Here is a 15,222-nt window from a genome sequence, read left to right as displayed (position 1 = left end):
GAGGAGAGAGAGATTATGAGGAGAGAGATTATGAGGAGAGAGAGAGATTGTGAGGAGAGAGAGAGAGATTATGAGGAGAGATAGAGAGATTATGAGGACAGAGAGATTATGAGGAGAGAGAGAGATTATGAGGAGAGAGAGATTATGAGGAGAGAGAGGGATCATGAGGAGAGAGAGAGAGGAATTTTGAGGAGAGAGAGATTATGAGGAGAGAGAGAGAGATTGTGAGGAGAGAGAGTGAGATTGTGAGGAGAGTGAGAGAGATTATGAGGAGAGAGAGATCGTGAGGAGAGAGAGATTATGAGGAGAGAGAGATCATGAGCAGAGAGAGAGAGGAATTATGAGGAGAGGGATTATGAGGAGAGAGAGAGGGATTATGAGGAGAGAGAGAGGGATTATGAGGAGAGAGATTATGAGGAGAGAGAGAGAGGTTGTGGGGAGAGAGAGATTATGAGGAGAGAGATTTTGAGGAGAGAGAGAGATTATGAGGAGAGAGAGAGATTGTGAGGAGAGAGAGAGATTATGAGGAGAGAGAGAGATTATGAGGAGAGAGAGATTATGAGGAGAGAGAGATCATGAGGAGATAGAGAGAAAAAGAGGAGAGAGATTATGAGGAGAGAGTGAGATTGTGAGGAGAGTGAGAGAGATTATGAGGAGAGAGAGAGAGATTGTGAGGAGACAGAGAGATTATGAGGAGAGAGAGATCATGAGGAGAGAGAGAGAGGAATTATGAGGAAGGAGATTATGAGGAGAGAGAGAGGGATTATGAGGAGAGAGAGATTATGAGGAGAGAGAGGGATTATGAGGAGAGAGATTATGAGGAGAGAGAGATCATGAGGAGAGAGAAATTATGAGGAGAGAGAGATTATGAGGAGAGAGAGAGATTGTGAGGAGAGAGAGATTATGAGGTGAGAGAGAGATTATGAGGACAGAGGTATTATGAGGAGAGAGAGAGATTATGAGGAGAGAGATTATGAGGAGAGAGAGATTATGAGGAGAGAGATTATGAGGAGAGATAGAGATTATTAGGAGAGAGAGTGATAGAGATTATGAGGAGAGAGAGAGAGATTGTGAGGAGAGAGAGAGATCATGAGGAGAGAGAGATTATGAGGAGAGAGAGAGGGATTATGAGGAGAGAGAGAGAGATTATGAGGAGAGAGGTTATGAGGAGAGACAGATTATGAGGAGAAAGAGAGAGATTATTAGGAGAGAGAGAGAGAGATTGTGAGGAGAGAGAGAGATTGTGAGGAGAGAGAGAGATCATGAGGAGAGAGAGATTATGAGGAGAGAGAGAGGGATTATGAGGAGAGAGAGATTATGAGGAGAGAGGTTATGAGGAGAGACAGATTATGAGGAGAAAGAGAGAGATTATTAGGAGAGAGAGAGAGAGATTGTGAGGAGAGAGAGAGATTGTGAGGAGAGAGAGAGATTGTGAGGAGAGAGAGAGATTATGAGGAGAGAGAGTGAGAGAGATTATGAGGAGAGAGAGTGAGAGAGATTATGAGGAGAGAGAGATTATGAGGAGTGAGAGAGGGGGTTTATGAGGAGAGAGAGGGATTATGAGGAGAGAGAGATTATGAGGAGAGAGAGAGAGATTGTGAGGAGAGAGAGATTGTGAGGAGAGAGAGAGATTATGAGGAGAGAGAGAGATTGTGAGGAGAGAGAGAGAGATTGTGAGGAGAGCTATTTATTTTCTTTTTTGGCTGTGTTGGGTCTTCGTTGCTGGGCGCAGCCTTTCTCTAGTTGTAGCGAATGGGGGCCACTGTTCATTGCAGTGTGCGGGCTTCTCATTGCGGTGGCTTCTGTTGCAGAGCATGCGCTTCAGTAGTTGTGGCTTGTGGGCTCTAGAGTGCAGGCTCAATAGTTGTGATGCACGGGCTTAGTTGCTCTGCAGCATGTGGGATCTTCCTGGACCAGGGCTTGAACCCGTTTCCCCTGCGTTGGCAGGCGGATTCTTAACCACTGCGCCACCAGGGAAGCCCTAAGTGGCCAGATTGATTGTAACACCTTAAATAAGTAAAAGTCCACACATTCATGATGACACTTAAAATAGAGAAAGAGAGTCACAGTTGTAGAAAATAAACTTATGGTTACCAAGGGGGAAAGAGGGGATGGGATGAATTGGGAGATTGGGATTGACATATATACACTACTATTTATAAAATGGAAAATTAATGAGATCCTACTCTGTATAGCACAGGGAACTCTACTCAGTGCTCTGTGGTGACCTAAATAGGAAGGGACTCTAAAAAAGAGTGGATATATGTATAACTGATTCACTTTACTGTACAGCAGAAACTAACACAACATTGTAAAGCAACTATACTCCAATAAAAATTTTTTAAAAAAGAAAAAGAATTTAGGAAACCCCTCCCCCCCAAAAAATAAAGAAATATTAACAGAGAAAGACGGGGGGAGAAAACTCATCTGCCACATTGGAAGTGATTAATACACTGATTTTTTACTATGAAAATAGATTTTTATGGGAATGAAGGGTGCATTTACCTGCTTTTTACATCCTTTTCAGAGAATACCTGCCAATAATAAATGTAGAAAGAATGATAGACTATTTTACTGTAAATGAAGTAATTGGAAGGTTGGTAGGGAATAGGATATTCACATGGTGTCAAGGTATGGCCCCCACAAATCACTTGCTAAATGCCAGGAAAAGGACATACTTTTTCAATGACAAGATCTAGTGGTCACTATCTTTTGTTTTTTTATAATTGTATTTATATTTGGCTGCGTTGGGTCTTCGTTGCTGCGTGTGGGCTTTCTCTAGTTGTGGCAAGCGGGGCTACTCTTGGTTGCGGTGCACGGGCTTCTCATTGCGGTGGCTTCTCTTGTTGCAGAGCACGGGCTCTAGGCGTGCAGGCTTCAGTAGTTGTGGCTTGCGGGCTCTAGAGTACAGGCTCAGTAGTTGTGGCGCACTGGCTTAGTTGCTCTGCAGCATGTGGGATATTCCCGGACCAGGGCAGATGGATTCTTAACCACTGTGCCAACAGGGAGGTCCTAGTGATCACTATCTTAACCAAGTGTCCCAGTGATGGGATAGCCTGACATTTTGTGCCTTCTGGGTGATGTAATATAAAGCACATGGTATCACCCATGAAGAATCCCTGCCTAAAATGTTTAACCTGATCCAAATTAATCTAAAGGCTGAACTTCTGGTTTAAAGAAAATACAGGGGATGGAGAAATAAGAGAAACCCCACCATGAGGATACAGTAAGTCGATGCCAGTGTCATGAAAGAAAGGCAAGTACTGTCTAGAGTAAGAGAGGCTTTGAATAATAACCACTTAAAATGTGTGAGCCTTAATTGGAAAAACTGTAGGATAAAAGACAGTTTGGGAACAGTTGAGGAAATCTGAATATGGACTGAATATTTAGATGATCCTATGGAATTATTGTTAACTCTCTGAAGTGTGATAATTGGTATCATGGTTATGCAAGAGAAGATTCTTTGAAGTATTTAGGGAGGAAGTATCATGATTTCTGCAACTTTGAAATGGTTCAGAAAAAAATATAGATAGATGAAACAAATATGGCAACTGTTAACGATCATTTAATGTGTTAGATATATGGGTGTTCAATATTCATGATAAAAAGTTAAGGGAAGGGCTTCCCTGGTGGCGCAGTGGTTGAGAGTCCGCCTGCCGATGCAGGGGACACGGGTTCATGCCTCGGTCCGGGAAGATCCCACATGCCGCGGAGCGGCTGGGCCCGTGAGCCATGGCCGCTGAGCCTGCACGTCCGGAGCCTGTGCTCCGCAACGGGAGAGGCCACAACAGTGAGAGGCCCGTGTACCGCAAAAAAAAAAAAAAAAAAAAAAAAGTTAAGGGAAAAATACAAGGACAATAATTCATGTGCCTTAATTGCTAGTCCATATTTTTAATATGTCAAATTACAGCCAGTATTTCTTGAATTCTAGCAGCCTGGCATAATTGAGTTGTGCTTAAGTAGCAGATGGGAAAAAATGAACCAGATACAGTTTCTATGCATATACTCATATTAATACTCAATTGACAGTAATAAGTATAAAAATAAATATAATAGGAGGCAGCCTGAGATAGATAGCAGAGTAGAGATAAAAACCAAGCTTTGGGGCTTCCCTGGTGGCGCAGTGGTTAAGAATCCGCCTGCTAATGCAGGGAACACGGGTTCGAGCCCTGGTCAGGGAAGATCCCACATGCCGCGGAGCAACTAAGCCCATGCGCCGCAACTACTGAGCCTGAGCTCTAGAGCCCACGAGCCACCACTACTGAGCCCACGTGCTACAACTACTGAAGGCTGCGTGCCTAGAGCCCGTGCTCGGCAACAAGAGGAGTCACTGCAATGAGAAGCCCACGCACCGCAAGGAAGAGTAGCCCCCACTCGCCACAACTAGAGAAAGCCCATGCGCAGCAATGAAGACCCGATGCAGCCAAAAATAAATAAATAAAATAAATAAATTAAAAAAAATAAAGCATTGGAGGAATACAGGGGAGAGGAAGCTTTCCTCTCATTAAGGGGCTCTGAGAAAACTTCATTTGAACTGGTCTAGAAGGATACCTTAGTTTTTCACTGAGTAGGACTTGGGGGAAAGTACTGAGGTGGGTGCTATCCAGGTATGTTCAAAGAATGGTGAATAGGATTATGTGGTGGGTGTGTCCAGATGATTAAGGATGGTGTTAGAGACAGGTAGTACTTGAAGAAGCAGTTTTGGACTGGTTGTGGAGGATCTTGAAGTCTATGGTAAAGTGTTTGGATTTTTCTTTCTTGAAAGTGGGGAACCTTTGAGGATTTTTGTACAAAGGAATGGCCTGGTATGTCTGTGCTTTTGGACCAGCGTTGGCCATTGGGAAACATTAATCCCCCAATCAACGCACTGCAGATCCTCCCCATTAAGGAGGCTCCAGCCTGCTCTTGACTTGCCCTGAATGTCCCTCATTGTATTGAATGTATTGAGAGAGGGGCCATATTCATCAGGTCTGCAGGCAGTTTTTCTATTTGGGGGATCTGGGAAGATGCAAACCTCATGGCTCTTTTCCTTTCCCAGTTCTGCTATCTCAGGATGCTGATGAGACCCGGGGAGAAAGTTTTGAGGATGAAGTGACATCTGGATCCCTGACAGCAGAAACCCAGGTAAGTTGGAGTTTCCTGTCACTTTCTTGAAATAGTTTCTCAGATTTTAAGAGCCGTGGCTTCAATTTTCTTTGACTCAACTTCCTGGATTGGATTTTCTTAGCCTGTTAGAAACCAGGCTGCATGGATTGATTTCACAGGCATTTTCCCCACCTGTAGTAGCCTTCCTCAGAAAACCTCTTGTTTCTGGAAACCTCTAGCCATTTATACAACAAATTTAAAAATCATGTGTGTAAGTGTGTGTGTGTAAGAGAGAGAAAAAATATATAATATAATTCTTGCCCTTAAGCATCTCAAGATACCATCCAGGGGAAAGACAAACATTTTAAAATATTCAAAGCAACACTTTAAAATGAACAGAGAGGTTCTGATATTCTTGGAGATGTATACACTTCATTAATGACCTTTAAGAAAGGATTTTTGGTCATGTCCTGGAACAGAATTACAGAGGATAGAGAAATGAGTAGAGAAGTTACTGACAGGTCCTAAACGACACAAACTAAACAGACTAAGAAGAAAAGGAAGGAGAACTTCCAAGAGCAGTTTAATAGTGTCTGTGTATCATACATGAGCTCATCAGAAAACCAGTGGCACTGGCAGGCAAAGCTCTGCACAGCCAAACCCCAGAAGCATAGGGAAACTCAAGATAATTAGAGAGTAATCAGAGAAAACCAATATAGAAGGAGATATTATTAGAGAACAGAAGAGTTTTAAAGTGGAGTGATCATAACTTCCAAAATCACATGGTACAGGGTTTAGTCCCATGTCTTTAACCTTCCTCAAATTCATCAGTTAAATATGGAGGCTAGTGTCTAGTAGGCCTGAAATGCATTCCAGAATTATTTACAATACATAAAAAGCATTAAGATAGTCTTAATTCCATACTTAAGGAATTTGTTATTATCTCAGCCTTCTGGCTTCTGGGTTCTCTTTGCATTTGGTAATATTTTAAAAAAATAACCCAAATGGTTATTTAATTTGTGTAGATCATTCATAACAGGTTCTTGTACCTCACAATGCAGTGTCTGCTTTGGTCAAGGAATCTTCCTTACTAGGCAAAATTAGTGCTCCCTCTAAAAATGTGCTGTTCTCACATACTTTTTTTACTAACAGAAATACCCAGCTAAGGGTCTTATCTATGCTGAAATGTTCTCATTTTTTAAAAAATATTTTTTTATTTGGCTGCATCGGATCTTAGTTGTAGCACGCGGCATCTTTCCTTGCAGCAAGGGGGCTCTTCGTTGTGGCACGCGGGCTGTAGAGTGTGCAGGCTTAGTTGCCCCACGGCACGTGGGGTCTTAGTTCCCTGACCAGGGATCGAGCCTGCGTCCCCTGAATTGGAAGGCAGATTCTTAACCACTGGACCATCGGAGAAGTCCCTAAATGTTCTCATTTTAACCAATTCTTTCAGCCCAACCAGGGTCCCTGTTTTCTCTTGTGGCCTTAGCCCCTTTTGAACCCTTTCCTTTCTCAAATATTCCTGATTTTTATTGTCCTTAACCTAAATTACTATATACTGTTCTGTGACCTTCTTTAATATAGTTCATGAGTATTTTGCCTTCAACCAAATTGTGAGTTGGAAAAGACAGCTTACACACTCCCTGCATTGTTTTGTAAGCTCCAGCAGAGAATCAGCCAGTTTTCAAGAGGGTGTCCATAGGAACTGGCAGAGGATTGATGACAAAGAGATCTCTTTCTAGCCTTTCCTACATCAGAGATGGGCTCCCACATGTGGCAGGCTACCTCATAAATTTAAGTCCTTACATGCAGACTGATATAGACTAGACCTGTCTAGCCTGAGGAGAATCTCTGCTGAGTGGTGTTTCTCCACCCCTGTGATGGATTTGCTTTAAAAGAAAAAAAAAGAGGGTATCCAGGAAAACTTGGCTAAAATCTCTTAGCATCTAGACAAGGTTAGAACAACTTCCTAACTCTGGCTGAAAAGGAACATATTTGATGTTCTAGGAACTGTTAACCTTCAAAGACATATCTGTGGACTTCACCCAGGAGGAGTGGGGGCAGCTGGCCCCTGCTCACCGGAATCTGTACCGGGAGGTGATGCTGGAGAACTATGGGAACCTGGTCTCAGTGGGTAAGCATGGGTCCCCCTTGTAACTAGAACCTGCCTATTGGAATAAAAATCTTTATTTCTAAGGTAAGTGGTATGCTTGGTCTTTGGGTTCTGTGTTAGAGATTTCTAGTTCCTTCTGAACATCAAGTCAGGATTGCTATGGTCTTTTCTGCCCTGGTCTTTCTACTCTACCCTTCAGAAGGCCTGAATAACAAAGAACTATCTTTAAATTCTTGGGATGCCTCTTTGACCTCAGCACATGTAGTTTTCTTCTTCTTCACGAGCAGGGTATCAGCTTTCGAAACCTGGTGTGATTTCCCAGTTGGAGAAGGGAGAAGAACCATGGCTGATGGAGAGAGAGATTTCAGGAGGTCCAAGTCCAGGTAAGAGCAAGGCAGATGGAGCCTTTGTCATGTTTGCCAGAGAGTTGGGCTTAAAGGCTTCTTCAGGCCATTGGGGAGGTTGCAGCCTCCTGGGTGAGACCCACAAGAAACCTGATTACCACTCTGTCCCCCCTTTCCTGCACTTGCCTCTTCTCATTAGTTTCTTTGGAGTCAGAGGAAAAGAGATGCCTTTCTCATCAGGGTTAGCTGTCTTCACCATTTTTCCTGACCTGACATTTCTGGTTTTCTTGCTTTCTCCAGCATTCAAAACCTTACCCTGATCATAGTTTCTTTCTCCTGTACATTCAGTTATCTGTGGATCTTGCCTCATAAAGACAGTATCCTTCACCAGATCCTTATGTTATTGTATCATGACTTTCACTTTCTCTGATGATTCTATTTAAAATTTTTTCCTAAATCTTATTCTATGACCATATCTTCAATTCTGATTCTCCTTTTAACTTGTGTAATTTAACTTTTATTTCAGATAATTTATGACTCTTTGAGAAGTCACTACAGAATTCCTTCTTACCAAATACAATGGCTTTTAATAGTCTTCTTCAACTTCTAAGAACAGTAATAATGACACTGTTTTCCAAGCTGGCTTCTGCGAGTCCTGTGCCTACTTTAACCCCATCTTACAAATGAGGAAAAGAAGGCTCTTAGGTTAAGAAATCTGTACATGATCGTTCAGCTGCTACTTGGTGGAATCAGTATTTGTCTAATCATTCTGACTCCACAGTTTGTGTTCTTTTTTTAAAAAATTACAACCCATTTTTATTTGTTTAATTTTTTAAAAAATTTAATTTATTTATTTTATTTTTGGCTGCATTGGGTCTTCGTTGCTGCGCACGGGCTTTCTCTAGTTGCAGCGAGCGGGGGCTACTCTTCATTGTGGTGTTCAGGCTTCTCATTGCGGTGGCTTCTCTTGTGGAGCACGGGCTCTAGGCGCGTGGGCTTTAGTAGTTGTGACATGGGGGCTTCAGTAGTTTTGGCTCATGGGCTCTAGAGCTCAGGCTGAGTAGTTGTGGCGCACGGGCTTAGTTGCTTCGTGGCATCTTCCTGGACCAGGGCTCGAACCCATGTCCCCCGCATGGCTGGCAGATTCTTAACCACTGCACCACTAGGGAAGCTGCCACAGTTTGTGTTCTTATGGTGCTGTCCTACAGGGCAGCATTAGGTTATATAGACCACACCACCTTCTTGGTATCTTTTCTTCCACCAGCTAATTTAATAATTTTTGTCTCCTCTATCTCTCTTATTGCTTCTTCAGTGCTTCTCATCAGTCTCCTTTTTTAATGCAGGTATATAATTGATGCCTTTGTTAGGCTAAGCTAAACTACTATAGTATATAGACTCTAAAGTTTGGCTCACACAGAATAGGATTTTCTTGCTCATGTATTGACCTGTTTAGTTCAGTGGACAGTTCTTTTCCCCCTGACAATTCAGGGACAGAGATTCCTTCCACATGGTGGTTCCATCATCCTTGAGGGCCTCCTCATCATCTAAGTTTGGCCAGCAGTAGAAGAAGAGCACAGAGAGGTTCATTTGGATGGTTTTTATGGGCCAGACTGGAATGGCTAACATCACTGTTCACTCTCATTCACTTAATGGGGGAGACCTTTGTCACTTCACTCAATCAAATTCAAGGAAGATTGAGAAATACAGTATAGTTGTGTGTTCAGAAGTAGGGAGATTTCAGAATGGCCAACAGTCTCTGCCACAATCCCTGAGGAGCCTCTGTCTTTTACACTGCTGTTCTGTTTCTGCACAAACTCCCACAAATGCATTATGATGGTCTCAACTATCCCTTTGACATCTATATTCCCCATATTTTCATCTTTGTCATATATGTTCATATGAACTCTATTCTCACATATCCCTGGTGTTTGGGACATCTCTATATAGACATGCTGTTGTTACTTCAAGCCCAGCATATCTAAAAACAGAAGCTATCTTCTCTCCCAAAGTTCTCATCCTGACTCCTCCTGTTCTTTTAGCCTCTGAGACTAGAAATCATGGTATCAGCAAGAATGTATCATGCTTTCTACTCTGTTTTTCCCTCATTCTCTGTGATTTCTTCTTTGATATTACCTGCTAGGTCCACTTCTACTCTTCATCTCTGTTGATACCTTGCTAAGCCAGGTTCCCATCATCCCATGCCAATTACTATAATTTCTAGTTGCATTTGTTGATGTCTTCCTTTTCTTTCTGAATCATTTTGAATGTTACTGCCAGATATGACCACTTGAAATATCACATTTATCTTTTTTTTACCCTAAAAAGAAAAGTTAAATGCCTCCTTATTCCCTGTAGTAAGTAATCCAAACATCTCTACTTGCTTTTTGAGTCCACTCCAAAATTTATTCAGCTATTACCAAGTACTTTGTATGTGCTATTACTAAAATGAGGTTAGATATTCTGGGGACTAAGATTTTGCTGTAAACAGGAAATATTGGTGCTTTAGGATGACAGGGTCCAGAATGGTTGGATAGGAATAGAGAGTAAAAATCCAGGAAACTCCCTCATCCAAAAATGCTGCGTCATGTATATTATGGATAAAATACATATTCTCTATCTTTTAAGATTTTATAGTGTAATTAATGTTTTGTCACAAATTAAGAAATCATTTTTCACCTCTTATATAGGCAGAAATTATGAAGATTGATAAAAATCCAGTGAGTTTGCAGGGAAAGGCACCCATATTCACTGTTAGCCCATATACCCATACCCAATACTTTCTTTTTAGTAAATCCTATGAAACATTGACAGGCGTGTACACAAACTTACATATAATGACAAAGTGAAAAATCAGAGACAACCTAAATATTTTTTAGTAAAGTCAAACAAATATGTCTGTAAGTAGAATGTAATACAATTGTTAAAAAGAATGAGATAAATCTAAATGTACGAACATATAATTGAGCTTAAAAAAAAACTGATGCAGAACTATATGTATTCCACAATCCCCCTTTTTGGGTAGAAATGTATATTTATGACCATATATACATAAATGCACACATTCACATGTGTATATTATTGAGAAATGTCTGAACAGATGCATTCCAAAATCCTATTAAAGGAAATGGGGATGAGATTGAGAGAGGCTATCCTTTTTCAGTGACTGCATTTCTGTATTATTTGATGTTTTATTTTAACATGCACAGAGTATGAGATACTTAAATTTTTCTAAGTAAATAAAATTTTGTCGTAGAAATATGAGCTCGAGATGATATCGTGTTAGAATTCTTATCTCCTTGTCTTATCTCTTGATATTTGCCCTTCCAGTGATGCTTTCTTCTTAGTCCATTTCCTCTTGCAATTCTTATGGATGAACTCCTCCCAATTTTTAAAGTCACCTTACATACTTTTAACAGCGTCTTTGTGTTGACCACTTTGTTACTTTCACATCAGCTCTCTAGGTGGCAGGATCCTATTTGAAGACAGTCTAGCCCTCCTGTACCTAGAATATCTTATTTTTTTTCCCTCCTGTTCTCACTGTGGCCATTTATTTTTTAAAGTTCAGTGAATATGAGTTATTTATATTTTTGGATTTCTTTCAGACTTGGAGGATGAAACAGAAACCAAAGAGTCAATCTTAAAGAGAGACATCTCATGGGAAGAATTACACCATGACCTGATGATGGAAAAGTCCACAAGAGGAAGCACCTTGGTTTCCACATTGGGAAGGGACTCCAAATGTCATAAGTTAGAAAACCACCAGGAGAACCAAGGAATGGGTGCAGGGCAAATCCCCTTGATCCACAAGAAAACACTCATGCAGGAGAAAGGCCAAGAATCTAACAGATGTGTGAAAAGTATTAATGTGTGCTCAAAAGTTATTCCAGGACCAATAGATCCTCCAAGAAAAAGACACCATAAATATGACATATCTAGAAAGAAAAGTAGATACAATTTAGGTTTGATTAATCACTCAAGGAATTATACAAGAATGAAAACCTTTGAATGTAATATTTGTGAAAAAATCTTCAAACAGCTCATTCATCTTACAGAACACATGAGAATTCATACTGGAGAGAAACCTTTCAGATGTAAAGAATGTGGAAAAGCCTTTAGCCAAAGTTCATCCCTTATTCCACATCAGAGAATCCATACTGGCGAGAAACCCTATGAGTGTAAAGAATGCGGGAAAACCTTCAGACATCCATCATCTCTTACTCAACATGTTAGAATTCATAGTGGGGAGAAACCCTATGAATGTGGTGTATGTGAGAAAGCATTCAGCCAGAGCATTGGGCTGATCCAGCATCTGAGAACTCATGTCAGAGAGAAACCTTTTACATGCAAAGACTGTGGAAAAGCATTTTTCCAGATTAGACACCTCAGGCAACATGAGATTATTCATACTGGTGTGAAACCCTATATTTGTAATGTATGCAGTAAAACCTTCAGTCACAGCACATACCTAACTCAACACCAGAGAACTCATACTGGGGAAAAACCATATAAATGTAAGGAATGTGGGAAAGCCTTTAGCCAGAGAATACATCTTTCTATCCATCACAGAGTCCATACTGGAGTGAAACCTTATGAATGCAGTCATTGTGGGAAAGCCTTCAGGCATGATTCATCCTTTGCTAAACATCAGAGAATTCATACTGGAGAAAAACCATATAATTGTAATGAATGTGGAAAAGCCTTCAGCTGTAGTTCATCACTTATTCGACACTGCAAAACACATTTAAGAAATACCTTCAGCAATGATATGTGAAATATGTTCAACATCAAAGAATCCCCAAATTGGAGCAAAAGCCTCTAAGTCTGTGATTTTCTGACTTTTGGATTTCAAGAACCAGTAATTTTTTTAATGGTTTGACCCAATGTTACAACTATTAATTTTGCCATATTAAAAAAAACCTACCTATTATCTGCATTGTTTCAGAGAAGAAAGAGCATTTTAATATTTAAAAATACAGGAAGGATATATTCATAGAGAACAACCCTTTACATTTGAATTAACTTAGCTCTATGAAAATCTCCCAAATTTGTCTTTATTTTTCTCATTTCACTGTGGGCCAGTGAAATCATCAAAACAGGCCAGTGATCTGTGATTGGCTTTCAGAGTCACTGTTTTAAATATCCCTTTAATGAATCAGAATAAGATATAATCTTTACTATAGCCCTTTATATGGCTAGAATAGGTATAAATTAAAATGTCAGTTGTCTCATTTCTAGAAGAAATTATGTTAAAGGGAGTTTTCTAGACTTGATAGAAAATGTGCTATACATGAGATACTTATATTTTATGGTTTTCTATAGAGAGGAATTGGCAAACTTTTTCTATAAAGCACCAGATAGTAAATATGTTAGGTGTTGTAGGCCATATGGCCTCTGTCAGAACTACTCAACTCTGCCATTTTAGTGCAAAAGCATCCAGAGACAATATATAAATCAGGGTATCTCAATCTTGGCACTGCTGATATTTTGGGGCCAGATACTTTGTTATGGGCAGCAATCCTGTGCATCGTAGGGTGTTTAGCAGCATCCCTGGCCACCGGATGCCAGTAGTCCCCTCATCCATTGTGGTGACCAAAACTTTCCCCAGACATTGCTAGATGTCCCCTGGAGGGCAAGGTAGTTCCTACTTGAGAACCACTGACAAATGAATAGGTGTAGCTGTGTTCCAATAAACTTTATTTAAAAGACAAGTTTGGGGGCTTCCCTGGTGGCACAGTGGTTGAGAGTCCGCCTGCCGATGCAGGGCACACAGGTTCGTGCTCCGGTCTGGGAAGATCCCACATGCCGTGGAGCCTGCGCGTCCGGAGCCTGTGCTCTGCAATGGGAGACCACGACAGTGAGAGGCCCATGTACCACAACAAAATAAAAAGTAAAAGACAAGTTTGAGTTGCACTTAGCCCAAGGGTTGTAGTTTGCCACTCCTGCTATAGAGTATGTAAAATGATTAATACTGACAATGGACTGTCATTTAATGTCAAATTTGTATGTTTGTTTATATCTATGCCAAAAATCTTATTTCCTTACCAATTCCTTTGGTATTTTGTTGCAAAAAAATTCTTTTAATCACAATTATAATGCTATTGTGGAAACCTAGGAATTATTTATGGAGATATTTATACAGACTTTAGTTCATAATGATGCTTTTTTGTTCATCCACAAGTGCTTTGAGATGTATCTCTAAAAGATAACCACCACTCTTTTAAGACTTAACTGCAATGCCATTATTACACGTAAGAAGATTAAGCCATAATTCCATAATACATATTGATGATTTTTTGAACATAGATATATTAAGATTGGTGGCTGCCATTTTAATTGTTTTTGACTTTCCATTTGCCAAATGTACAGTATTAGATTCAAGAACGTGCTTTCTGCTGAGTGAGAGGGTCTTTAAGATAGCCCCAGAAAAACACATCTAGAGGCCCACCAAAGAGGACCAGGGAGAAAGTGACCATGGGCCAAACTGAGGCAGGGAAGTATAAGAGAAGTAGTGGAGGAGTTGATTCATAGTACTTCACTGTATTTATAAATACTGCATCCTTCCAAACATAATTGAAGATTGGTCAAGTTCAACTTTTTATTCTTAAATGGAAGAACAAACAATTCAACTGCCTGAGCATTGTGTGAACTATCAAAAGTAAAGCTGTTAATCTAGAATATATACCATTATCTCTAGATATTTTCTATTAGTATATTTACTTAAAAAACAAACAAACAAACAACTGGCTTCTAACTCTTAAGTCTTGTATGACTTTGATGGGCAGGGGACAGAGTGAGGATTCTCACTGTTCCTTATATATGTTTGTCCATGTTTCTATGGTCTTAGATTTCCCAAGAATTTGGGTTTCTCTGATTGCTTCTTTTAGTGAAAGGCATGACCATCACTTTTCTCTGCCTCAGTGAGTCCCTACCTCAGTGATCTCATATAATGTCTTATAGCTTAAAATACTATCTCTGTTTAATTGCCAAATTCATGTCCCCGGCCCAGACCTTTCTTCTGGGCTCCAACCTCTTCCTGCCATTGAGCTTTTGCACTAGATGTTCCTTCAGACATCCTACCCTTCCCTTCTCATCTTTGCTCTTTGTTGCCTTTTCACTGAAGCCTGTTCTGACCATGTTACTTAATACTGCAAACTGTCCCTTACCCCCTAACTTCAATTTTCCCACCCCCCCCTTAATTTGTTCTATTCTTTCTTTGTCCATATCACATATCACCTAACATACTAGATAATTTACATATTTACTATGCTTATTATTTACTATTGTCTCCCTTTACTAGTATGTAAGCTCCATGAGAGCAGGGATCTGTTTTGTTTGCCAGTGTATCATAAGTGCCTAGAATAATGCCTGGCACACAGTAGGGACTCAAGAAATATTTGTTGAATTGCTTTGATTTGAACTGAATTGAATTACGTATCTATGATGACAGTAGAGAAAGGCAGTTCCTATACTGTCTCACCTAGATTTTATAGGTGAGGAAACCTTTTCATTTCCTTTTTTTTTCTTTGCAAATGGATCAGAATTTATAAGCCTCTAAGAACGGTGAATCATAACTGACATACTTTTAAGATAGAAGGGTATTTTTAAGTTAATTTGCTTAAAATGCAGTTAAGTAGGGATGATTAACTACATGACTTTATCTTTGTTTTGTAAAAGAGTTTACAT

The 15,222-nt window shown here is 40.2% G+C and overlaps 1 protein-coding gene and 1 non-coding gene across 3 annotated transcripts in view; both read left to right on the top strand.

Moving 5' to 3' along the window:
* Nucleotides 1-13,765, top strand: part of ZFP69B (ZFP69 zinc finger protein B) — a 30,262-nt gene extending 16,497 nt beyond the window's left edge. Inside the window, exons 3-6 of one of the 2 annotated variants that reach the window (XM_067010500.1) lie at nucleotides 5,039-5,124; nucleotides 7,090-7,216; nucleotides 7,483-7,578; nucleotides 11,142-13,765. In XM_067010500.1, the coding sequence (XP_066866601.1) occupies nucleotides 5,039-5,124; nucleotides 7,090-7,216; nucleotides 7,483-7,578; nucleotides 11,142-12,310 (1,478 nt within the window). In that variant the 3' untranslated portion in view covers nucleotides 12,311-13,765. The remainder of the gene's footprint in view (nucleotides 1-5,038; nucleotides 5,125-7,089; nucleotides 7,217-7,482; nucleotides 7,579-11,141) is intronic. The other variant, XM_067010490.1, reaches the window with a different exon arrangement.
* LOC131747197 (small nucleolar RNA SNORA12) lies at nucleotides 6,762-6,857 on the top strand. Its single transcript, XR_009332828.1, has one exon. It is a non-coding gene; the product is annotated as a small nucleolar RNA SNORA12 (small nucleolar RNA).
* Nucleotides 13,766-15,222: the final 1,457 nt, after the last annotated feature.

The sequence above is a fragment of the Kogia breviceps genome, chromosome 1 (assembly GCF_026419965.1).
Source record: "Kogia breviceps isolate mKogBre1 chromosome 1, mKogBre1 haplotype 1, whole genome shotgun sequence".
In the NCBI taxonomy this organism is placed as follows: Eukaryota; Metazoa; Chordata; class Mammalia; order Artiodactyla; family Physeteridae; genus Kogia; species Kogia breviceps.
Note: the sequence above shows the minus strand (reverse complement) of the source record. Positions and strands in the feature narration are given on the sequence as shown.